The following is a 25,714-nucleotide window of genomic DNA, read 5'->3' as shown; positions in this document are numbered from 1 at the left end:
GATCATGTGTTTCTGGGTCCTCTTCAGATCTCTCTGAACAGTAGAGGATTGATCTTCTCTGTTGCGCTGCTCTTGGCCTCAGTGTTCCTAACAGTGAGTACAGGCTGTTCTCAGATCAGCCTAAACCCAATACTAGCTTCAACTTTATTTTAAAACAACTGTCTATAAACTAGTGTGTTGTGCTAATGTTTTCACCTGTGACCTACCTAGAATACCTCCAACAACCTATCACTCTCTATGGTCTATCTATGAAACACACAGAAATGTAGAGTACTATGTTAACTCCAAATAAAATCTAATCTCTCCTTTCCCTCCTCCTCTCTTCCTCTGTCCTCAGGTGCTGGGCGTCCACTTAAACAAATGGACTCTGGACCGTCGACTGGGTCTGACCTGTCTCCTCATGTACGCAGTCTTCGTCTGTTTCTCCGTCCTTATTGAGTTCAACGTCTTCATCTTCGTCAACCTGCCCATGTGCCGCGAGATCCTCTGATCCTTGTACTCTTCCTCCTCCTCTTCCTCCTGCTTTCGCTCCTGGAGGATGTCTTTGCCACAGGTCTTTGCTCCCTATCTGCTCGCCCCACCCTCGAGTGGATTTTTATCTTGAAATAATAGTTGGTTAATTTATCTTTGGTGCAATACAAGCGAATGATGAACAGAGATTATGTGTTCGTCTGGTTTTGGCTGGAGAAGAGAAGACTTAAGAGAAAGTCCCATTGGAAAATGATGAGGTCAAAGGTCAACCGAACAGGAAGTAGTAGTGACTGCTTCCTGTTAGCTTTCTGTTGCCAGGTAAACTGAAGACATTGGTTTGGATAAACTAAACTGTATTATCATCGACGTCGATGTATAAGCTGCTAACTGACTGAGAGAAAATGATTGGCTAACGGCAAATTATAGCCAATAGGATTGTGTTATTTTCTTACTCTTTGTACATGTTTGGATTGAAATATTATACATATTGTTTAAGGTGTTTTAAGTTAAGATGGATGTGCGACAGGATTCCATGTGTGCTGGCTGTAAATATTTGAAGAGAATATTGACATGGAGAAGTTTATTGACTGCTCCGGTTCTTCCACCGTTCGGTGAAGCGGAAAGAATCAAAGAAGAGGAGGAGGACATTTTTGTTTAAGCTGAGTGCACTGTAGGGACTTGACCAAACAGTGATGCTCTCATGCCAGCCATTTCTTCTCGCAAAGTGTAAGACAGCATGACATGCTAATCGCCAGTCTATTCCTTTAGCTTTGTGCTGTCAGGGAGAGTTCATATTAATCTATTCTATTTGCAGTAAGAAATATTTATGTACAGTACAGTTTTTTTTGTGTTATTTTCTCTCCAAATACATATATCCAAATATATGTGGGATATAGAGTACCAGTCAAAAGTTTCCACACAGCTGCTCGTTCCAGGGTTTTTCTTAATTTTGACTGTTTTATACATTGTAGAATAAAAGTGAAGACATAACTATGAAAAAGCACATATGGAATCATGTAGTAACCAAAAAAAGTGTTAAACAAATCAAAATATATTTTATATTTGAGACACTTCAAATAGCTACCCTTTTCCTAAATGACAGCTTTGCACAGTCTTGGCATTCTCTCAACCAGCTTCATGAAGTAGTCAACTGGAATGCATTACAATTAACAGATGTGCCTTGTTAAAAGTTAATTTGTGGAATTTCTTTCCTTCCTAATGTGTTTGAGCCAATCAATTGTGTTGTGACAAGGTAGGAGTGGTATACAGAAGATAGCCTTATTTGGTAAAAGACCAAGTCCATATTATGGCAAGAACAGCTCAAATAAGCAAAGAGAAACAACAGTCCATCATGACTTTAAGACATAAAGGTCAGTCAATCCGGAAAATTTCAAGAACTTTGAAAGTTTCTTCAAGTGCAGTCGCAAAAACTGTCAAGCGCTATGATGAAACTGGCTCTCAAGAGGACCGCAACAGGAAAGGAAGACCCAGAGTTTCCTCTGCTGCAGAGGATAAGTTCATTAGAGTTACCAGCCTCAGAAATTGCAGCCCAAATAAATGCTTCACAGAGCTCAAGTAACAGACACGTCTCAACATAAACTGTTCAGAGAAGACTGCATGAATCAGGCCTTCATGGTCGAATTGCTGCAAAGAAACAACTACTTAAGGACATCAATAAGAAGAAGAGACTTGCTTGGGCCAACAATCACAAGCAATGGACATCAGACCGGTGGAAATCTGTCCTTTGGTCTGATGAGTCCAAATTTGAGATTTTTGGTTCCAACAGCCGTGTCTTTGTGAGACACAGAATAGGTGAACGGATGATCTCTGCATGTGTGGTTCCACCGTGAAGCATGGAGGAGGAGGTGAAGGGGTGCTTTGCTGGTGACACTGCCTGTGATGATTTAAGAATGCAAGGCACACTTAACCAGCATTGCTACCACAACATTCTGCAGCGATACGCCATCCCATCTGGTTTACGCTTGGTGGGACTATAATTTGTTTTTCAACAGGACAATGACCGAAAACCCACCTTCAGGCTGTGTAAGGGCTATTTGACCAAGAAGGAGTGTGATGGAGGGCTGCATCAGATGACCTGGACTCCACAATCACCCGACCTCAATCCAATTGAAATGGTTTGGGATGAGTTGGACCGCAGAGTGAAGGAAAAGCAGCCAACAAGTGCTCAGCATATGTGGGAACTCCTTCAAGACTGTTGGAAAAGCATTCCTAATGAAGCTGGTTGAGAGAATACCAAGCGTGTGCAAAGCCGTCATCAAGGCAAAGGGTGGCTACTTTGAAGAATCAAAAATATATTTTGATTTGTTTATCACTTCTTTGGTTGCCACATGATTCCATATGTGTTATCTGATAGTTTTGATATCTTCACTATTATTCTACAGTGTAGAAAATAGTGAAAATCAAGAAACACCTATGATTGAGTAGGTCGTGTCCAAACCTTTGACTGGTACTGTATATTTTTCCTAATTTATCCCAAAATGATTGTAAATAAGGGATATCCCTGGAGTTGAAATCCAGCACCGTCACTTTATTGAACAGAGATACGTTAAATAATATGTTTCTGTTGTACAGCATCTAGTTGTATGTAACTGTAACTACTGCACTTTAGGACCCTTTTAGGCTATAGAATCTTGTACAATAGCAGAATACCTTCTACGCAATAGTAGAATATGTTCTACCCAGTTTGAGTACAACAAGGAAAAGACGTCTTTTTTTAGAATAGTAGGTGATGTAAGACAGTACACTGTCGAGCTAAAGCTGGATTGAAGTGTGTGTGTGTGTATGTGTGGTTGTGTTGTCTGTGTGTGTGTCTGCACCACGCATGCGTGCAAGTAAGTTTTTGTGTGTGTTTGTGGGCGGGGGTGGGTGGGGGTGGGGGAGGAATATGGAAATCTTGTTAATGAGCAGACATAATCATGATTGATTTATTTATGAATTCATTTATTCACAGATCATGTCTGCTCTATCGGTATCAGAAAATCATGTGGATCCAGTTGTAAATGCTTTATGTTCTTTCTATGTTATTGAGATTCAGTGTACCAATTATATAATCAAAATCCTGGAAAACTGACTATGTTGTTTATATTTAAGAATATAGAACTTTATCATTTATAAGTTTTGTATAGTTCTTATTTCAAATATAGTATATATTGCAGCATTTGAATATTGTAAAAAACAGTTTGGCAGATGCAGGACATGGCACATTAACTAGACTGGTTTAGCCACCAGAGGGCATTCAAGTAAGTTTCATTTGGGAGTCATTGAATTAGATTTGATATCTCTTAGGAATAACGGTGTCAATTTCTACAGTTTCTAGCAAGCAAACCTTTCGCACTCGCACAACACATGTATTCTCAAATCAATGCTTCTTAAACTCTTGTCATATCCCAGGCCCCGTATTCACAGAGTCTCAGAGTAGAAGTGCTAATCTAGAATCAGGTCCCAGCTGTCCAAATAATCCTATTCATTATGAGCTAACAGACCCACCTGATCCTAGATCAGCACCCATACTCTGAAACATTTTGTGAGTACAGGTTCAGGTATTCAGTTAAGGCCTCAAACTAACAACAATTGTGGATGTGTTAATGTATTTGAGCCAAAACAGTAACATATATTGTCAACAACAGTATTGTCACTTTGTATCAGTGCTTTGTATCCACAGCATGTGTTCAAAACAAAAGTGGAGATGTGCTAACTCGGACTATGGCTTACTTTAATGAGGATTGCCATGGTTACCAGGTTAAAGGACCAGTCCGCTATCTTTTTGATGCTTTGTAGCCACATGAATGGTCCTCAGACTCAGTGTGTTGTGTAAGTATTTGTACATTTTCAATTAGGGGCAGTAAAAAAACAAGGTTATTGATTTTGCCACATAGAAAACAGTTTGGGCACTTTTAAGTGAATGGAAGAGGAATTTTCTGTTAGTCTGCATGTCTCTTCATAATAAGTCTGGATTATTTCCGTGTGTACATTTGAATTAAGGTATTTCGTGATCAAAAGGCACTGCTTTGATTCTGTTATTATACTGTTCATATCAAAAGGGAATATAGGCTATTATAAACCATGTTTAAATAACTTATGACGAGCATATTTATTTTACAAAAAAATACAGTATTTAGAATGTAGGCCTACTTCCCTAATTGGTTTCAACAAGAACCAATGTCATTTTACAGTCATGTCTTTGGAATTGTTTGTAAATCCTAATTTTCTTTCCTGAGGGCCTCTGGTTAATGTAGCCTCTCGTAGTACTCTGTGTTTAGGAGGGATTCAGTCATATTTTGCTCCCAGGGGCCTTCTTGCAATAAACAGATTTACATACAGTATAATAGTTTCTACATTGTTATTATTGTGATTATGTATTTGTTATTTAAGCTTTATTTATCCAGGAAAGACCCATTGAGGTCAGAAGACCTCTTTTACACCTGACAAGTGTCCATTGGGAAATCAGCAGGATGAGAAGACCAAAGGAAGGAATTCACGTGGACCAAGGTTGAATAAGGTTTATGGACATAGGGTAGCTGAGTTATAAATTGTAGTGATTGTCATGTAGCACAGTAGGCTACTTTTGATTGAAAGTCTTTGGTAGTGTTTGTTTTAGCATCTTACACCAATGTCCTGAAGATGTTCTAATCTCCCACTATATTGAAAAATGTATCATTCTAAACAACTGTGGAATAAGTGTATGTTTATAGGCCTACAGTACATGAAGAATAAAAAGTCGGTCTGTGAAATAGTCGTCCAACATCCCCATCAGCGCATGAAGACGTTCCAGAACTGGTCATGTGATCTAGAGGTTAGCACTCGCTGCAGTGTTTTTACCGGGAGAGGGTTGAGCCTGAGCGATGTGAACTGAACTGGAGTTCAGTGCAATGGAGACGTTTTGGCAAGAATGAAACTTCAAAAGAATGAAACTATACAATACGATGCAAAACTATATGAAACAAAAGTAAAACTCTATGAGTTCGCGTTGCACCACGCATAGACCACTTGGAATTGTGTGGTTTCTGCCACAAGGAGACTGGACTTTGTGTTTAGGTAAGCACTTTACGCCGTCTTTATCCATAAGTGTTTACAAACATTGGTTGCTTACTAATGCAGTTTTAACAATATTGTCGTTATGGCCAATTGAGGTATGAACTGTAAACGTATGATTACTTATTATTTTGATATTGTCATAAATACAGATTTTAGGTTACTTAAAAATATATAGTTTATCGGCGACTTGATCTTTCTGGTTGAATAAATGCTAACAAAATAATGCACGTTAAAGGGGCAATCAGCTGTTGCTACATCCAATTTTAGACTTCAATTACTGATATGTACCCATTGATACTTGAAGAATATAACTTGTAAATGCCTCATGAGCTGTCATACCACATCAGAACCCCAAAAATACGCTTGTTTTACTCCAATGTTTGTAAACAAAGTACAAGTAAACAAACTATACAGCCTAAAAACATGGTTAAAACATGAACATGAATGGTCAGTCCTTGCATCCATAGCTAAGTCTATACATTTGAGAGTGATTGCATTTCTCCAGCCCCATCCCTCAGCTTTTTACCAAAACAGGGACATGGATCTCCTTTGTTATTATTTCAACTTCTGATTGCCGCTTTAAATAGTGTTAAAATGGGTGTAACTCATAGCTGACAAAGGAATGTCCATATAGACATAACCTTTCCACTCAGTGATATGCAAGTCTGGATGTGAGTTTCTATGAGGGGCCTGTATGTAGTATCACGTCAGACTTACTTGGAAAGTCCAAAGTGAAGGATAATTCAGATTAATTCATGTGTTCACATCAAGCAGCAACACATCTCTTATTCTAATGCTTTTCCAGTCTAAGAGTAATAACACTTGCACCAATTTCTCCAGGCACAGATAAGAATTCCTCCTGTCCAATGTGCTGTATATGACTTGGTCTTATCTATAGACTTAACACCACTTCTGAGTACAGTACACTTAGCCAACTTTAGTCATTCGGGGGTATGCTACTTGTTTGGCCAAGAGATTTGGAACAAGTTCAAAAGAAGCAGGGATATGTCTGGAACAGACATCGAAAAGGGGATTTCAGACCATTTATTAGCCTGCTACGGTCATGTTCAGAGGTGTAGCTACTCTGACCGCGTTTGACCTGACCTGGTTCAGTTTGATGTGTTCAGATATGCAGTACTTGCCCCTATACAAACATATCATCATACATCACTCATATATCACATATATCACATCTTATCCTCAAGGAAAGGCTTGGAGGCAGTGTGCTCTCTCTCTCTCTCTCTGTCTCTCTCTCTCTCTCTCTCTCTCTCTCTCTCTGTCTCTCTCTCTGTCTCTCTCTCTGTCTCTCTCTCTGTCTCTCTCTCTCTCTCTCTCTCCCCCCCCCCCCCCCCCCTTTGCTACTCTTTGAAGCGATAGAGGGCTTTCTTCCCATAGCTGTCCATTCAACTTTCCATCTTCCCATCCAAGAAGAGCGCATGGAAAACATTGGAGGACACATTGGCACAGACCTGTCTAGACCTGAACATAGAGAAAGCATACCACAATCGACCTCATCTCCTGCAACCCCATTGGCCAGAAATTGTTACCAGATGTTTGTCAATAATCATTTTTGGATCTTTTTCCTGGTTAAAGTTCAAGGGTTGAGAGATTTTGGCGGCCGGTGGGTAGTTACACTGTTACGAGGATATGAATCAGCAGATAGGATTTTTTTAAATAAATGGACCACAGGTTTTTTACCATGGCTTGATTATGTTACTATGGTAGTAGTCCCTTGTTTCCCATAGCCAGGCCCAGACCATGTCCTCACTGTAAGTTAAGCCAGATACTGTCTGTATCTCGCTCCAGGTTTTTATTTTTCCTTTGGAGGGGAGCATGGAAGGTTATTTTAGTAGCCAGGAGTCTTTGTTTTCTACTGTATAAACTACCTTGAGACTGAGACTTAAGTCTGTTGGTCCAACAGGTGTTTGTTGTTTTCTGCACCAGAACCTCGATGTGTGACAGAGTAGTTACACATGTAGGTATACAGTCTGAAAGCTGCATGTCTAGGATGTATACAGGCTCTTAAAAGCCTATGCATACCTGCTACGTAAACCTCTAGCGCCCTGACCCAAACAGGGTCAGTAGTGTACAAAGGGCCCTCAAATATGATGAGCCGCTGGGCGTGGGCCCCTTATGAAATCAATTATATTTTTGCGAGCCGCCAACGAAGTTCCTGAAAGCCACATGCAGCTCTCAAGCTTCGCAGTGACTATCACTGGTGCAGAGTAAGACAGGCAGGTGCAAAGGCTATTCAAATATTGATGGAAAAAATATAGGAAATACAGGATAGGAAAGAAAGAAAGATTGATCAAATTTGAACCCAACATGTTCTGTAGGTATAATAAAACCAATATTAATTTAGTAAAAAATAAATGGGTAAAAATAAAAATCTATCTATATTTTCGACTGGTCGATTGTTTGGTCGATAGCCTGTTGGTCGACCAAGATTTTTTTAGCCGAGCAGTTGGCAAATATATACAAAAAAATGTATGGTACACAAGACACCTGTCTGATTCATACCTGTCTGTGTGGACTAATCCATTGTGGAGGCCTGTCTGTGTGGACTAATCCATTGTGGAGGCCGTGGGGGTGGCACACCAGTATCACCAGTAGTACATTTACAATTAATTACCATAATATCTCATCTACAATGTGTTTGGTTACGGTCATTTCTGTTAATGCATTCAATATATCATTATTACTGTCTTACCGTTGTCATTGTTGGAGTGGACACGCTGTTTGCAGAGCACACAACCTAGTCTACACTTGTGAGAATTTTTGGGGGTTTATAATTTCATTCCATTTACAAGTTGTCGATTTATTAATTGTCTTTTGTTTGGAACACTCTTGTCAGTATTGAGTAAGGACGTGCACCTGATTACGCATATAGAAGTAGGCCTAGGCTACCTGGCCTGCGCACAAAATTAGGCTTATAAATGTGCCCATTTGGGGATCTGATAGTATTTCTAATTGTCTTAACTCACAACTCTTGGTCGACCAACAGCCTATCAACCAAACAATCAACCAGTCGACTAAATGGGCTCAGCCCTAATATACAGTATATAAGGGCTATATAAACTCTGCGCCTCAAACAGCAAGTAAACAAAGTCTGTTTTTACATCCATCCAATAGTTATTTTATTCTGGGACAGTCCTACTATATATATATATATATATATATATATCCCTGGACCTCAGTTTGAGAACCCCTGAACTAGAGCTTTGGCTAAGTCAGATGTTGCAAATGCTGTCTAGACACATTTCTCTGACTTCTGAGGTGACACTGGAATATCCATGGTTTTGTAGTGGGTGATGTCATCAGGAAGCAGGCACTCAAGTTACAGCCGTGAGGATTGCGCCCTGTTGTTCCCCAAAGACATATCCCACTGAACGCTTTCACAGGATCAGACTGTACCGGTGGCTTTACTCCTGCACGGCATAGAAACACACACACACACTTTCTGTCTAGGTTCAAACATCTTCAATATCACAGGTTTTCCTAGTATGGCTTGAGGAAATGATTCTGTAACTGTATATTTAAGATGTACTACCCTGCCAGTTTTAAATTCATATTAACTCTCACTGTGGCCTACGTAAAGTTATACCTTTTATTTTATTTAACGTTTATTTAACCAGGCAAGTCAATTAAGAACACATTCTTGTTTACAATGACGGCCTGGCAAGAGGAAAAATAAACCCGAGATCACACCTTCTCCCATGTCAAACCCTGCACGTGCAGCTAAAAGAACAGGTCATTCTTAACACACGCTTTCTGAGAACCTGTCTCAGCGGCATGCAAATCTGCCCTTGTTTCAGAGAAAAACAGACGCTGTCTCTCTGCATCTCGCGATCACCCTCAGTCCCCTTTCCTCACTGACGCGGGGCTGCGGGTTTTGGCAGAGAGCTAGACACAGACCGAGGCCTCAATATTCAGCTACACAGTGAACATAAGTACAATGGCACGTAAGCATAATTAATAACAACATCATCAATGGTGGGGGTCTTTAGAAGACCCCCAAAATCAACTTTAACCCTACAGATGTCCCAAAACTGGAGTTTTTGAATAATCTTTCCTTCATTTTCAAGCTGAACTAAAGTCATTGGAATTCAGAATATGCCAGACAGAGAGAGTATTGGAGCGCTCAGCAGACCCTGAACTACTCTCCCTACATACTACTATATATTATGGCCTACTTTGGTTTCCTTTCAACACCACAGAGTGCTGGTGCGTTCAGTTTGAGGACTAGTGGAAGGGTTTGTGTGGAGTCGCCATAACTAACCAACATCCCTCTTGGTTTCTTGGCCTTGCTCCCTCCTTTTGTCTTTATCCATCTCTCTTTCCTCTCCCTCCCCCCATCTCTCTTTCTCTGCCCCATCCTTCCTGGTCTCCTAATATCTGCTTCCCAGTGGCTAAGACATCTGAAGAGAGAGAGACATTACACATACTTATTTTAAGTGGAGAACTACATCCTCGGTCTTCACCCTTATTTCTGGTTCTCATTTAGTTGGGAGTGGCCCAGTGCTTTGAGTCATGTGACTCAATTCAGAATGTGCTAAAACAACTCCCAACTTTTCCACTTGGTGTTGACCATAGTGCAGAAATCACAGTGGAAAGTAAGTTTTGATAGGGCGGTGGTGGTGGTGCCTGGTGCTTGCTGTAACAACCCATTTAAGTTGAGGTGGCTGTGTTTATTTTGAGCTTGTATTCTCTCCATGTGTTTCTCTAGAGACCTCTGTTCATGCTGGCCATTGGAATTACAACGTTTATCCTTCTAGTCACTGTAAACAGCTACTACTATAACAAGCAACATGCCTACTTGGTGGGCTATGTACTGCTTTGCAATGTTTATTATGGTGCTTCTATGATACCAATGTCGCGATACTAGGGAGTAAGGACGCAAAGGAAACAAAACATGAAGCAGAGTACATTTCCTGAGGAAAACCGTCCTCATGTTGGAACCAAACAGCTTTATGTTGTTTATTTTCCAGGCTATAGCACACAATGCTTCCTTTTTTTGCAAAAGGAAAATCCGGTACCGTCATATGGTGATACTGGTATCATGACAACACTAGTTCATGACTCTTTATAAACTCCTGTGCTCAGTCACTACATAATCCCACTGAGAGTAATATGGGTCTACAAAGCATCTCAGAGTAGGAACGCTGATCTAGGATCTGTCCATATAATCTAAGGATTTGTCCATATAATGTGATTCATTATGATCTAAAGGAAAAAAGGGATCTTAGCTAGCGAACGTCTCCGCTGTAACTCAACGCGTGTTTCGGCGGTCGTCTAAAGCCACCGCGCGCGTCTCCTTCGAGCAGAAAGTTGGCCGGCGCAACAGAGTGACGACGTCTGGCGCTTAACGACACGTGTTTGTTTCCTTGGAAGACTAAAGTGTTTTTATTTAATGCAATTACTCAACTTCCTTTAAATAGTGCCAGGTTCTTCTTCCGTCCCCTTCAGGCCAAAGTCATCGTTCTTCTAGGTAGATTGTCTGGGTCGTTTATGGAACCACCTCAAGTATCTCTTTCTTTTCGTCTTTGTCTCTCATTTCGTTGTTCTCTCTCCATTACAAAGCAACGGACTGCTCTGTGGCCACAGTATCTGTTGTTTAGCTTCAGTGTCTGTGTTTCATCTTTCCCTTCCTCCCCAACGTACGGTTGGTGTTTTAGGTGGTTCGTGTTTGTTTCTATCAGGCGAAGTCTTAATAGTTCGTAGGGTGTGAACTTGCAAGCCATGTAGGGCCTTAAGCTTTCTCTTGGGACTACAGTTAGTTATGTTACATAACCAACAGAGGGGACTTATAGGGCATCAACTAGTAACCTGTGACTCTAGTGTGAACCTCATTCCTCTCTGTTGCCTCCAGGTCTCTCACCCTATCCAGTATTACTTCTGGGTCATGTTCAGTAGGGAGAACTTGTTGTGAAATTGGGAGGTACAACCTGAATTTTTCCAATCAGAACACATATTTTAGTTTTCCGTTGCAAAACATTTTTCTACGGTGTAGCCTGATGAACACTACCTCTGATGTTGCTTCTCTCTCTGGATCTGCCCTGTTCTGCCTCTCTTTGTTGATATTTCTCTCTCTTGCTCTCACAGCAACAAGAGGCCATTGCACTTCAGTGCTTTATCATCTGGGTGGACAGAGGGGAGACAGAGGGGGAATTTATTGTCTGTGACTAAGTAAGGCCTTGAATGTTCTTGGTCAATCAGCTATCTGAGTGGCAGAGGATGAATCAAAATAGAAGGAGAAGAAGGGGAAAGGTTATCTTCACTGTTTGTCTCAGACAGCTATAACATTTCCCAGATCTCCCTTTAATTGCACGCTAATGTTTCAGCACCAAACATATGGGTCACTTAGCCTGATCCCAGATCTGTTTGAGCTGTCTTGACGACCTATGGACATTGTAACACTAAAGAGTCTGTACAGATCTGGGACCAGGCTATGGGCCACTTGGTTCATGTGGTCCTGCAACAACTCCTCCTGAACCAGACACTGACCCACATACAGAACAGAAAAGCTATCGTGCCATACACAGACAGGATGGTCCGGATAGTTCTTCATGTCAGTCTCTGCTATGAGATCAGCTCTGATTAAACTACTGTAACAGTACCTCTGCAGCTGAGGAATCCTCTTCAAGCTGCAGAGAAGCATGCCTTATGTAGATAAACTCACTCTTATAATATGTTGATCTCTGTCTCTCTCCCCTCTCTCTCAAACACACATACACACTGTCACACACACACTCCCTCCACTATGTTGCCTATGGTCTGAGCAATAACAGGACCCCACCCCCCACATGGGAGCTATTTTCTGTCAGTGTTCCAGGGTTGCTGTCTGTGTGTTTATCCAGCTGCCTGCTACTCCTCTTTATCTGTTATTACAGCAGGACCACTGCACAAGTGGTGGCATTTCACGCAGGATTTCACTCAGGCAGTACGATGGGCTACTCGGTAAGGACACAAGCAGTTTTAAGCAGTACTGTGTGTGTGTGTGTGTGTGTGTGTGTGTGTGTGTGTGTGTGTGTGTGTGTGTGTGTGTGCGTGTGTGCGTGTGCGCGTGTGCGTGTGTGTGCGTGAGTGCGTTAACGTGCGTTCACGTGCATGTGCGTTATAAAGTTGAGGCTTCAAAAGGACCCCCTAAACCACAAGTGTCTTGAGAGTGACAACAGATTGAGTCTAGACCTTAACTGAAGGGTTGTCCAAATGTGTTGTGTGAGGACTATTGTTTTTGTCTGTTTCTGTTGAGTTACTTTCTGCTTGGTATTGCTGCTATGTGCTGCTTGTTGTTGTTACGCACCCAATATGACACACTTTGTGCATTAGGCTGCCTGGGTTGGCTCTCTAATAAAAAACAAGTTGTTTCCCCATAGGTCTCTAGTGTAGAGTGTAGGAGCTGGCAGATGTTGGCAGACGTTGTGTCATGCCAATCCTTTGTGATAATGTAAACCATGGCCTGCCACACACACACACACACACACACATACACACAAACACACACACACACACACACACACACACACACACACACACACACACACACACACACACACACACACACACAGATAACATGTCATAATAATGACTGATTGGGCTACTAGCTATGAACATTTCAGTTTTGTATGAGGAACAGGGTATGTAGAAGGGAGTGCTTCTCTAGTTGTTCATTTCTACATTCTCAACCCTCAATTAATGAAAGGTTACTTACACAGATAAGCACCCACAAACACACACAAACAGCCACAGACACACACACACAGATAGAGAGAGAGAGATTGGTCCTGTCTGTGGAACAGTGTGTCTCTGTGTTGCTGGATTGCAGTGCCAGGGGCCTGTCTGTGTTCCTGTGTGGAGAAACTCACTCAGATGGGTCTTTGTTAGTCTGCAGCTGAGGCGCACCCACACTCTCTCACACACACACACACACACTCACACTCACACTCACACTCACGCACACTCACACTCACAGACACGGCCAATAACAACATTTCTCTGATTTGTGTGAATATCCTCTGTCTTTGATGACTATGATTATAAGCATGCATCACTTTGAAATGCTCCCTCTGAACAAAGATGTCAACATTCTTGCCGTTGGATACAGCAGAGGCAATAGTCTCATCGTTTCCATCACCTGGATTCTCACTGTTATTACTGTGCTCCAGAAAGTATCTCTGTTATTAACATGTCTGATGCGGTGAGGTTTTCTCTTCCAGAGCTGGGTGTTGCCAGGGACCTCACCATGAGATATTATCACCATACTTAGATGCCGATAAGATATGTATTGCGATTCTATATGTATCGCGATGTATCACGGTTCTACATGTATTGCGGTTCGATATTGCGATCTGTTGGTCCAAACATATTGCTCACTACACTATATGTCTGCTATAGAGGGACAAGAGAGAGCCGTGATAAAAACGAGTTCTGATTAGTCATGGAAATAAACGTGCTGAAAACATGTTGGCTCGCCTTTAAAAAAAAATAATATTGTGGCCAAGCTACAGGAGGATAAATACTTGTGGTGCCGGTACAGCCGACTAGTGCTAGCTAATGTTAACTACCTTTTTTTAGAGAATCGGTTCTTGGAGTCATAGAATCGATATAATATAGTCAAAATAATATTGTGATAATCTACTGTATTGATTTTGTTTGTCTACACTCTCGTCCAGTCTCTACCAAGCTGAGCCAGTGGAGTGAACATAATGACATTTCCACAGTTCATTCTGCCTGAGCTGAACTGCCACTGTACTCCGCACGGCTCCGGGGCTGTCTTCCTGTTAATCCCAATACCCAGCATGCACTGTCTGTCTCATGTTATGGTTTGTGACAGAGTGTTCACCCCAGATAGTTAGATTCCATGCATTTGAATGAGAGGCATGCGTACATAGTATCCTACACACAGCAGTGCTTTTGAGTTATTCGACTATAGGAACACACATCAGAGGATATGAGAGTTGCTATAGGAACTAGAATATTCATCAAAATCAGACTGTTCCTAGAACAGGGAAAAGGGATATGTGGTGCAGTCATTTGTCAGAGACACAGTCAGAACAGTAAGGACTGCTGTCCAGGAAATGTCCTCCGCAGCAGGTAAAGGTTTTGTTTCCTCTTCTGCTAGTCGACGGCTCTCATATCGAACCAGACTTCCCCTTTTTTAAAGACAGGCTATATTTTTATTGTACCTTTATTAAACCAGGTAGTCCCATTGAGGTCAGAAGACTTTGTTCCCAATACCTTTTCTGCTGACAAGACACCAGGTGGAACTCACGGTTACAACGTTTTCTCAGTTGGGTTTTACAACACACCATGGTTGGATGTATAGAGTAGTTTCCTGAGAAACTCCCTTGACAATGACCTGGCAGGGTGAAGGAACATGTGTTCCTCCGTTATCACTGTGTTCCCCAGCCTAAATAAAACAGCCATGCAGAACTGAAGATAACCCCATGTCTCTGTGAGCCAGTCAGGAAACAGCAGGCCTGTACAACGACAGGCTTCCAGCCACAGACAGGCGGACCAGCTGGGGATAGGGATGGACTGAAAACGTCTTTCACTTCAGGCCCATGGTCAGGTTTCTTTACAGTCTTTCATAATGGTAACGATAATCTCTGTATTTTAGTATGGGAGGCTCATTTGAGAACAAATAGAAGACGTGGTTTCTGTTTGGAATGGGAGAATGCGGTGAAATGTTGAACGATGATGACACACTTAAAAGCCTCCATTACCCTGCACACAACACCGTGCAGAACTGATGACTAAGTTCCCTATTAATTCTGCTGAACTCCAGCTGAGAATGTCTTAGCACAGAGACTCCTGCCAGTACTGCGCTATCTGACAGGAAACTAGGCCGTTCCATTCCTCTCCTCTGTTTCTTTTATTCTCTTTTCTGGGGATCACTTCCTTCCTGTTGGAGATGAAAGTGAATAGAACATCTCACTGAACTGCTGCCAGAGAGAGAGGAGAGAGAAGAGAGAGGAGAGAGGGCAGGGGTCCTGCTAAAGGCTTCAGCGTAGAATGGAGAGAGATCGGGGGAGAGAAGAGAGAGAGGGGTGCACAACTGTCCCCTTTCATCTACAGCCTCCAATAACACCCCTCCACTATGCATACACATTTTGTGCGTACACAAACACACTTTCATTCTCCAAAATAAACAAACACGCGCACACACACACACACACACACACACACACACACACACACACACACACACACACACACACACACACACACACACACACAGAAGAGTAATGTCTTGCAGCCCTAGGTGTGAGCATGCCTTGGGATAACGCAGGTTGACATTTATTGGGAAGAATTTTATCCTGGAGGCAGAACTGGGTTATTTCCACTAGATGGGACAGCTGCAATGTCAAAATTGGCTGTATTGTAAAAATTCCAAAAATTGCTTTTTGGTTTTCATTTTAGATTAGGGTTGGCAGTGGGGTACATCCATTTGAATTCAATCACTTTTTGACAGCTCCCCTTTTGATTAGAACGAAACCTTCCATACATATTTGCCCGTTGTGGAAGTGCTCAGAAAGTTTCAGTTGAGATTTATCCAATTTAAATCATAGATTATGGGTGTCATGATCATTGATGTCATTTCAATCATAGAAATATATTTCATAGAATGGACCTATCCCTTCAGACCACTGCAGTTTAGCCGGTGCACCATTGAAATTGAATTGATATTTGAACTTCTAATTCAAATCAAATGTTATTTGTCACATACACATGGTTAGCAGGTGTATATACGAGTGTAGCGAAATGCTTGTGCTTCTAGTTCCGACAGTGCAGTAATATCTAATAAGTAAACAAACAATTCCCCAACAACAACCTAATACACACAAATCTAAAGGGGTGAATGAGAAGATGTACATATAAGCATAATGATGAGCGAACGAGAATGAAAGATATGTAAACATTATTAAAGTGGCATTATTTAGAGTGGCTTTGTATAAAGTGACTAATGATTATTAAAGTGGCCAGTGATTGGGTCTCAAAGTAGGCAGCAGCCTTTCTGAGTTAGTGATGGCTGTTTAGCAGTCTTATGGCCTTGAGATAGAAGCTGTTTTTCAGTATCCCAGCTTTGATGCATCTGTACTGACCTCGCCTTCTGGACGGTAGCGGTGTGAACAGGCAGTGGCTCGGGTGGTTGATGTCCTTGATGATCTTTTTGGCCTTCCTGTGACATCATGTGCTGTAGCCGTCATGAAGGGCAGGTAGTTTGCCCCCGGTGATGCGTTGTGCAGACCGCACCACCCTCTGGAGAGCCTTGCAGTTGAGGGGGGTGTAGTTGCCGTACCAGGCTGTGATACAGCCCGACAGGATGCTCTCGATTGTGCATCTGTAAAAGTTTGTCAGGGTTTTGGGTGACAAGACACATTTCTTCAGCCTCCTGAGGTTGAAGAGGCTCTGCTGCGTCTTCTTCACTACACTGTCTGTGTGGTTGGATCATTTCCGTTTGTCTGTGATGTTTATGCCGAGGAACTTAAAACTTTCCACCTTCTCCACTGCTGTCCCTTCGATGTGGATAGGGGTGTGAAGTCCACAATCATCTCCTTTGTTTTGTTGACGTTGATTGAGAGGTTGTTTTCCTGACACCATACTCCGAGTGCCCTCACCTCCTCCCTGTAGGCTGTCTTGTCATTGTTGGTAATAAAGCCAACTACTGTTCTGTCTTCTGCAAACGTGATGACTGAGTTACTAATTACTACTATAAAGATGACCGCCGGTCCACTCACTGTCAAATGTCAACTTAAATGGTCATATCTATTCTATTGTCTATATTTCTATGATTTCAAAAGGTTTCCTATGGAAGTTTTACAGTATAATAATAATAACAGATATTACCTTTCAAGACAACATTCTCTGATGTGTGGACCTCCAACCGTCTCTGTGGTACTATTTGAAAGGTGAGGTTTTTTATTTTAATCCCATTTTAATACATTATTCAGCCAAAATATGACACCATCCCTGTATTAAAGAGCATGTTGTGTCACAACTGATGGCAGGCACAACACAAAAACCTCAGATGGTGTAAAATATGGTCTAAGCTACAACAGTTTACAAGTATTTTGATAATTGAGGTAAAACAAAATGACATACAAAGTTTAGTTTAAATCAAAAGGAATGCTGTCAAAAAAGTGATTGAATTCAAATGGCTTTACCCAGTATGGTCAAGTGGAGGGTTAAGGTCAGGGTTAGGTTTAAAATCAGACTTTATGGCTTTGTGGCTGTGCCAGCTAGTGACCATTCTGCAGAGCTGCCTCCAGAACAACATTCATGACAAAACGCTAACCTGCGCAGATAAAATTGTTGATGAATGCCCTTGTTTGGTCTATGGGAGAGGAAATTAAAAGTTATTGTAACATCAAGGGTACATCAAGGTTCACTGAAAGACTGAAACAGGCCAAACAGCCTGTATTAACTTACTATGGGAAAAAGGAGAGGAATAACAATGTTGGAACCATGGCTGTAATTGCTGGAAAATAGATTAAATGAAAGGACATGGGAAAGAAGCTAGCTAGAGGGACAGAGAGAGGGAAGGAGTTTGATACTGTCCTACTAGCCTCTGTCATTTTTTGACTTGCTGTGGCCATAGATGGAATTTTCTCCAGTCTCACCACAGCTAATCTGTCTGTCTGTTTGTTTGACCCCATAGGACTCCAGCCGACGTCAACACGGACGTCTAGACCTAAACACAGACGTCTAGACCTAAACACAGACGTCTAGACCTAAGCATGGCTGCTACGCTGCCATCTACGCTGCCATCTACACTGCCCAGACCAGACTGTCAGATGGACAGGAGTGGGAGCTTCTTTAAGGTAAGTTAAGCTTACTCTTGTTAGAGTGCAAAGATGAGAGAGAGAAAGGGACGAGATAAGACAAGGGGATGTTGTTGATGATATTACATCAGAGAGACAGAGATAGTTTCATACTGTCCTGGTAGTGTCACGCCCTGACCTTAGAGAGCCGTCCGGAAGCTCCGGTCCCTAGTCCGGAGCCTCCAGCGACGGTCCCCAGTCCGGAGCCTCTAGCGACGGTCCTCAGTCCGGAGCCTGCAGCGACGGTCCCCAGTCCGAAGCCTGCAGCGACGGTCCCCAGTCCGGAGCCTGCAGCGACGGTCCCCAGTCCGGAGCCTGCAGCGACGGTCCCCAGTCCGGAGCCTGCAGCGACGGTCCCCAGTCCGGAGCCTCCAGCGACGGTCCCCAGTCCGGAGCCTCCAGCGACGGTCCGCAGTCCGGAGCCTCCAGCGAGGGTCCGCAGTCCGGAGCCTCCAGCGAGGGTCTGCAGTCCGGAGCCTCCAGCGGGGGTTCCTAATCTAGAGCCTCCGGCGATGATCCACGGTCCGGTTCCTCCGGCAATGATCCACGGTCCGGTTCCTCCGGCAACGATCCACGGTCCGGTTCCACAGAAGTGGAGGGTTCAGCGTGCGGAGCGAGGCTACGTCCCGAACCGGAGCCGCCACTGAGGATAGATGCCCCCCCGGACCCTCCCTATAGAGTCAGGTTTTGCGGCAGGAGTCCGCACCTTTGTTGGGGGGGGTACTGTCACGCCCTGACCTTAGAGAGATGTTTTATTTCTCTATTTGGTTAGGTCAGGGTGTGATTTGGGTGGGCATTCTATGTTTTCTATTTCTTGTTTTTGGCCGAGTGTGGTTCCCAATCAGAGGCAGCTGTCTATCGTCGTCTCTGATTGGGAATCATACTTAGGCAGCCTTTTTCCCACCTAATGTTGTGGGTAATTATTTATTGTCTGTGTGTGTTTGTGTGCTCCACGGTTGCATCACGGTCGGTTTCTGTTTACCTGTTATTTGTGAAGGTTTCACTTTATTAAAGATGTGGAATTACATGCACGCTGTGCCTTGGCTCATCTATGACAGGGAGTTTGAAGACAGTGAACGTGACAGGTAGAGCCTATAAGAAGAACAACAACAACAATTTCCTGTCTGCTCTCTCAATGTGGCCAGAAACTGAATTTCCATCAGCCCCATCACCAACTGTATGTGTTTGTGCTTGACTCCATATACACTCTCAGAAAAAAAGTACTGAATAGTACTTAAAGTGTACAAACGCTTGTCACTGTAGTGGTACCCTGTAAGGTATGTCCATTGTTTCATTATTTGTAGGTATGTAATTGTAGTCTTGCAGTTTGTATCTTAAAAGAGCCAAAATATACAAATCTGCCTTTTTAGGTTACCACCACAGTGACAAAGCCCTTTGTTCCTTTTAAGTGGCAAAAATGTACCACTTCTCTATACCAAGGCCCTCATATATGCACGCCTCTCCGCCATCCTACTTCTAACACCAATTTAGCGAATTCGGTGGGTTGTTCCGACCGGGATTCAAACCTGCGTCCAGCAACTGCAAAGCCAACACCTTAACCAGTACGCCAAGAGGTACCTATTGACAAGGTCGCTCAGTGTTTGGTTAACGCTGCTACAATATTAACTACAGCTCTTTATTGTCGCATGCGTTTCTGTTGCCTTTATAAAGACTTCAGAACTGGCAGCAGACATGCTCACTCTTGAACTTACATAACCACAGACCACTTAAACTGGTACAACATTTCCAATCACGGGTGGCCAAAAATAACTAACTGAAAGCCACGCCCCCACTAAGCCATACTTCCGATGATTGTATAAAAAGGTACCATTATACTAGATTATCCGCACATGTACCCTAAAAGGTACCATTATACTAGATTATCCGCACATGTACCCTAAAAGGTACCATTATACTAGATTATCCGTACATGTACCCTAAAAGGTACCATTATACTAGATTATCCACACATGTACCCTAAAAGGTACCATTATACTAGATTATCCACACATGTACCCGAAAAGGTACCGAACAGTGCCATGTGAGCTCATATGTGTACCTCTGAAGGTACATTTTATATTTTTATATTTTTGTAACCCAGGGAAAAATACTGTACCCTAACCGTACCCTTTTCTCCGAGAGTGTAGGTCTCAGATGGACTCACAGACTCCGACCTAATCATGTCTGCTACGCTGCCCAGACCAGACTGTCATATGGACAGGAGAGGAAGCTTCTTTAAGGTAAGTTAAGTTTACTCTTATGTTTATCCGTTAGCTTACTTTTGTTCCCAGGTTTATCTTATGTTGCCACATAGTGCAATAGCGCTCAAGTTGAGGACAGATGGAGAGTGTGAGGATTGAACAATGCCTGCTGCAGTCGTTGGAATCATCGCAAATGCACACACTGCAATCATAAAAGACACACACACACACACACACACGGAGTAGTTGTCAGCCCTTTATGCAGCCTCCGGTTAAACCCTTTCATGACGTTGTTTTAGGAACACGGTCTATTCCTAGAGACATAATGAGCACGGTCCGTTCCGCTGTGTCTTAGTTTCATGCTGCTGTTTCTTCCATCAGTATCCTCTCCCTTCATCTCTCCCTCTCGTAAACAGAGGATTGAGACGAGGTTATGGATGTGCAATGCAAAGAGTTACGGAGGCTTACAGAGGGAATGTATACACTGACAGATAGACGTGAGATTGTACTGTCTCTTCTTATCTCTTTTCTCCCTCTCTCTCCATCCATCCTCTCTCTCTCTCTCTCTCTCTCTCTCTCTCTCTCTCTCTCTCTCTCTCTCTCTCTCTTTCTTTCTCCCTCTCTCTTTCTTTCTCCCTCTCTCCACTCTCCCTAGCCCCAGTGAAAGCGCTCTCTGTAGGTCAAAACAACATGGTTCCCCATTGACTCCATCATCATGGCTTTAACTTCAGCCCATGCAGAGAATCGCTTACCTCCGAATCTGCACTCATTAAAGAGCTAGAGTTAATGACGACATTGTTGTTGGACACAGCCCTCCTGAGAGAGAGAGACTGTGTGGCGAGAGAGAGAGAGGTGGAAAGAGAGAGCGAGTGAGAGATGGAAAAAGCACTGTATCCAATGTGATGTGATTGATAAAAATGGGAAAAGAAGAGAAAGAAAGAGGTGGGTGAAGGGTAAGAGAGAAAGATAGATCAAGAGAGATATGGAAGGATATGTGTTATTTTTCCTCCGCATTTTCCTGGGCACCAGTAGTTTCAACCTCCCCGGGAAGGAGTGGTGTACCCTCAATAGGTTCAGGACTGTCCACATCCCATGCCTCGCCAAATCAAATGCTATTAGTCACATGCGCCGAATACAACAGGTAGACCTTACAGTGAAATGCTTAAATATAAGCCCCTAACCAACAATGCAGTTTAAAAAATATGAATTAAGAATGAAAAGGGACAAGTATCTAAAGAGCAGCAGTAATATAACAATAGCAAGGCTATATAAAGGGCGTTCCGGTACAGAGTCAATGTGGTTAGTCGAGGTAGTTGAGGTAATATGTACATGTAGGTAGAGCTATTAAAGTGACTATGCAGATATAATGACAGAGAGTAGCAGCGGTGTAAAAGAGGGGGGGTGCAAATAGTCTGGGGAGCCATTTGATTAGTTGTTCAGGAGTCTTATGGTTTGGGGGTAGAAGCTGTTTAGAAGCGTCTTGGACCTAGACTTGGAGCTCCGGTACTGCTTGCCGTGCGGTAGCAGAGAGAACAGTCTATGACTAGGGTGGCTGGAGCCTTTGGCAATTTTTAGGTCCTTCATCTGACACCGCCTGGTATAGAGGTCCTGGATGGCAGGAAGCTTGGCCCCAGTGATGTACTGGGCCATTCGCAATACCCTCTGTAGTGCCTTGCGGTCGGAGGCCGAGCAGTTGCCATACCAGGCAGTGATGCAACCAGTCAGGATGCTCTCGATGGTGCAGCTGTAGAACCTTTTGAGGATCTGAGGACCCATGCCAAATCTTTTCAGTCTCCTGAGGGGGAATAGGTTTTGTCGTGCCCTCTTCTCGACTGCCTTGGTATGCTTGGACCATGTTAGTTTTTGGTGATGTGGAAGCCAAGGAACTTGAAGCTCTCAACCTGCTCCACTACAGCCCCGTCGGTGAGAATGGGGGCGTGCTCTGTCCTCCTTTTCCTGTAGTCCACAATCATCTCCTCTGTCTTGATCACGTTGAGGGACAGGTTGTTGTTCTGGCACCACACGGCCAGGTCTCTGACCTCCTCCATATAGGCTGTCTCTTCATTGTTGGTGATCAGGCCTACCACTGTTGTCATCAGCAAATGTAATGATGGTGTTGGAGTCGTGCCTGGCCATGCAGTCATGAGTGAACAGGGAGTACAGGAGGGGACTGAGTACACACCCTTGAAGGGCCCCCATGTTGAGGATCAGCATGGCGGATGTGTTGTTACCTACCATTACCACGTGGGGGCGGCCCGTCAGGAAGTCCAGGATCCAGTAGCAGAGGGAGGTGTTTAGTTCCAGCGTCCTAAGCTTATTGATGAGCGTTGAGGGCACTATGGTGTTGAATGCTGAGCTGTAGTCAATGAACAGCATTCTCATATAGATGTTCATAGTTGTGTCCAAGTGGGAAAGGGCAGTGTGGAGTGCAATAGAGATTGCATCATCTGTGGATCTGTTTGGGCGGTATGCAAATTGGAGTGGGTCTAGGGTTTCTGGGAAAATGGTATTGATGTGAGCCATGAAAGCACTTGATGGCTACAGAGGCATTAAAGCAAGCCCCCATGTGCCTGTGGGGTGGAGCAAACCATGCACCACATTTCTGAAGTCTGTCCAATCTACAAACTCAGCGGAGGCCTACTCACCCTCAACACAGCAGGACCGGAAGCAATCGCTTGGCTAAGGGACTTTGTTTTCGCTAAATAAAATATATAAGTGGTTCCACTATAAAAGTAATTGGGCTGAAACATGGCCTGTATATATGCTGTCATTTAGTTCCATAGCAGGGCACTATGCCCAGAGTAGACCATTGAAGACCTTTCATAATAAATGTGTTCATTTGACCTCATTTTCTGGGAGAGGGGTCTCTCTCACCCTCTCTCCCTGTCTAATTTTCTGGGAGAGGGGTCTCTCTCACCCTCTCTCCCTGTCTAATTTTCTGGGAGAGGGGTCTCTCACCCTCTCTCCCTGTCTAATTTTCTGGGAGAGGGGTCTCTCTCACCCTATCTCCCTGTCTAATTTTCTGGGAGAGGGGTCTCTCTCACCCTCTCTCCCTGTCTAATTTTCTTTCAGACTCTCTTGTTCTTTCTCTGTCTCTCTCTCTCTCCCTCTTTCTTTTTCTCTCCCCTCTCTCTCTCTCTCTCTCTCTTTCAGACTGTCATTCTATCTTTCTTTGTCTCTCTCGCTCTCTGTTTGTCTCTCTTCAGTTTAGAACTATACTCAGCTCTCTCTTAGCTGACTAACGTTTTAAAAGATGTCAGACCACCAGAGACAGAGCTGGCTCCACATAGTCCCTGTTATAGTGTAGTAACAGGGGGAACCAGTGGTCTGTGGTTAGTGGTTAGTGGTTATAGTGGTCTGGACTGTGCAGCTATGGGGAGTGCAATAGCTTAGCTGATCTAAGGTCAGTTTTGTGTTTTCCCAACCAATCTAGGCTGATCCTAGATCTGTGACTATTGGCAACTTCTACTCAGAACAAGCGATTAGGGGGTCTGTGGTGTGGGAAATATTTCCACCTAGTGGTCAGATTATGTAACACAGTTGGTAAGAACCTACAGGCTTCTCTTCTTTCCTTGTTTCCTTTTATTCACTAATGTAGAAACACAAACTAGTGAGAGAAACACCTTAAAAGCCTACTTGTCCTGAAAGGAGGAATTGAGACAAGGAGAGAAAGCCTCTTAAGACTATTGATATGGACCCATGGTGTCAAACCCTAGAAATATAGTTTGACAAGCAACAACATATTCAGTTTTGATGTCATTGTAGTCCAATGCGGGGGGCAGATTTATCTTCACTATGGAAATAGCCTGTCAGATAAGATAGAGGTTTATCCATCAAACACTGTTGGCCTGAGTCACTTCCTCCTTCCTCTTTGTCCCTCTCCTTGGCTTGCATCCCAAATGGCAACCTATTCCCTATGTAGTGGGAAAAGGACTCTGGTCAAAAGTAGTGCACTACATAGGGAATAGGGTGTCATGTTGGGATGCAAATTGTGTTAGCATAGCTAGCTATCTTCCAGATGTTTACGCTTCCCTTGATAAGGATTAGATTAGGAGACTTTTAGCCCTGTTAACTAACGTGTTTATTGTATCTGTGGGAGATAGAGAGATGGGGGGGGGGGGGGGGGCTAGGTCGCTGTGTTTCCTGTCCCAAGGAGGGAAGTGAGGTATACACAGGAAAAGTGACTAACCATTTCCCTGCTCCTGGCTTTCTCATGTTGTGCCTCCCTATCTGTTTGTGAGGGACACTTCTCCATTTGCTTTCTCTCTCTCTACCTCTCTCTTTTCATTTCACTTTCAACCTTTCTCAATGTCTGTTTTCATTCTTTACCTTTACGTTGATCCCTCTCTATCTCTCTCTCCATCTTACTTACAAAATCTGTTTAGTTTGCTCTCACTTTCTCACCCTCTCCTCCCTCTCTCCCTCTGTCTCTGACCTAGTCCCTCTCTCCTTCTCTCCCATGTACACTCATTCACTCCCTCTCTTTCTCTCCTCCTCTGTGTGTAGCTGATAGACACGTTTGCGTTGGAGATAGGGGAGCTGAAGCAAGAGATGGTCCAGACCTCCCCAACAGAGGACAGAGACCCATACCCTATGGTTCTACAGGGGTAAGTCCAATCCTCCTCTCCTCCTTTTATCCACTTCTTCTTGCTTATTTATCTTATTAGGACTCTTAGTACACATTTTTGTCAATGTTTGAATATAAGACATTTAGTGATGGGGAGCCTTGAGTGCAGCTAATGAAAGGGATAGTAGACTACATTTTATTGCGTCACTATTCACATCCTAAATGGTCCTTTGTGGAACACTGCATCATGTACTCTTTCACCAGGAGATGGAGACAGTGCCTTATTTTCTATTTTTATTTTCTCTCTCTCTCTCTCTCTCTCTCTCTCTCTCTCTCTCTCTCTCTCTCTCTCTCTCTCTCTCTCTCTCTCTCTCTCTCTCTCTCTCTCTCTCTCTCTCTCTCACACACACACACACACACACACATATACTCACTCACACACACACACACACACACACACACACACACACACACACACACACACACACATATTCTCTGTCTCTCTCTCCCTTTCATTCTCTATCAGGTTGGAGGGGGAGTTGAGCGGGGTTTACCTCCAGTCCTCGCCCTGTGCTGGCACCAGTGGTGAAAGGGAT

General features: G+C 43.3%; 2 protein-coding genes across 3 annotated transcripts in view; both read left to right on the top strand.

The window, feature by feature from the left end:
* The window catches only part of LOC139369592 (sodium/potassium/calcium exchanger 3-like), a 73,797-nt gene extending 72,344 nt beyond the window's left edge, over positions 1-1,453 (top strand). The window contains exons 16-17 of the mRNA XM_071108844.1: positions 28-93; positions 338-1,453. Coding sequence (XP_070964945.1) covers positions 28-93; positions 338-490 — 219 coding nt within the window. The 3' untranslated portion in view covers positions 491-1,453. The remainder of the gene's footprint in view (positions 1-27; positions 94-337) is intronic.
* A 3,846-nt stretch (positions 1,454-5,299) lies between these two features.
* LOC139370312 (ras and Rab interactor 2-like) overlaps positions 5,300-25,714 on the top strand; it is a 45,315-nt gene continuing 24,900 nt past the window's right edge. Inside the window, exons 1-5 of one of the 2 annotated variants that reach the window (XM_071109711.1) lie at positions 5,300-5,526; positions 18,188-18,350; positions 20,498-20,590; positions 25,058-25,158; positions 25,645-25,714. The exon at positions 25,645-25,714 is cut by the window's right edge and continues 129 nt beyond it. In XM_071109711.1, the coding sequence (XP_070965812.1) occupies positions 18,267-18,350; positions 20,498-20,590; positions 25,058-25,158; positions 25,645-25,714 (348 nt within the window). In that variant the 5' untranslated portion in view covers positions 5,300-5,526; positions 18,188-18,266. The remainder of the gene's footprint in view (positions 5,527-18,187; positions 18,351-20,497; positions 20,591-25,057; positions 25,159-25,644) is intronic. The other variant, XM_071109712.1, reaches the window with a different exon arrangement.

Source organism: Oncorhynchus clarkii, chromosome 17 (genome assembly GCF_045791955.1).
Source record: "Oncorhynchus clarkii lewisi isolate Uvic-CL-2024 chromosome 17, UVic_Ocla_1.0, whole genome shotgun sequence".
Taxonomy (NCBI): domain Eukaryota; kingdom Metazoa; phylum Chordata; class Actinopteri; order Salmoniformes; family Salmonidae; genus Oncorhynchus; species Oncorhynchus clarkii.
Note: the sequence above shows the minus strand (reverse complement) of the source record. Positions and strands in the feature narration are given on the sequence as shown.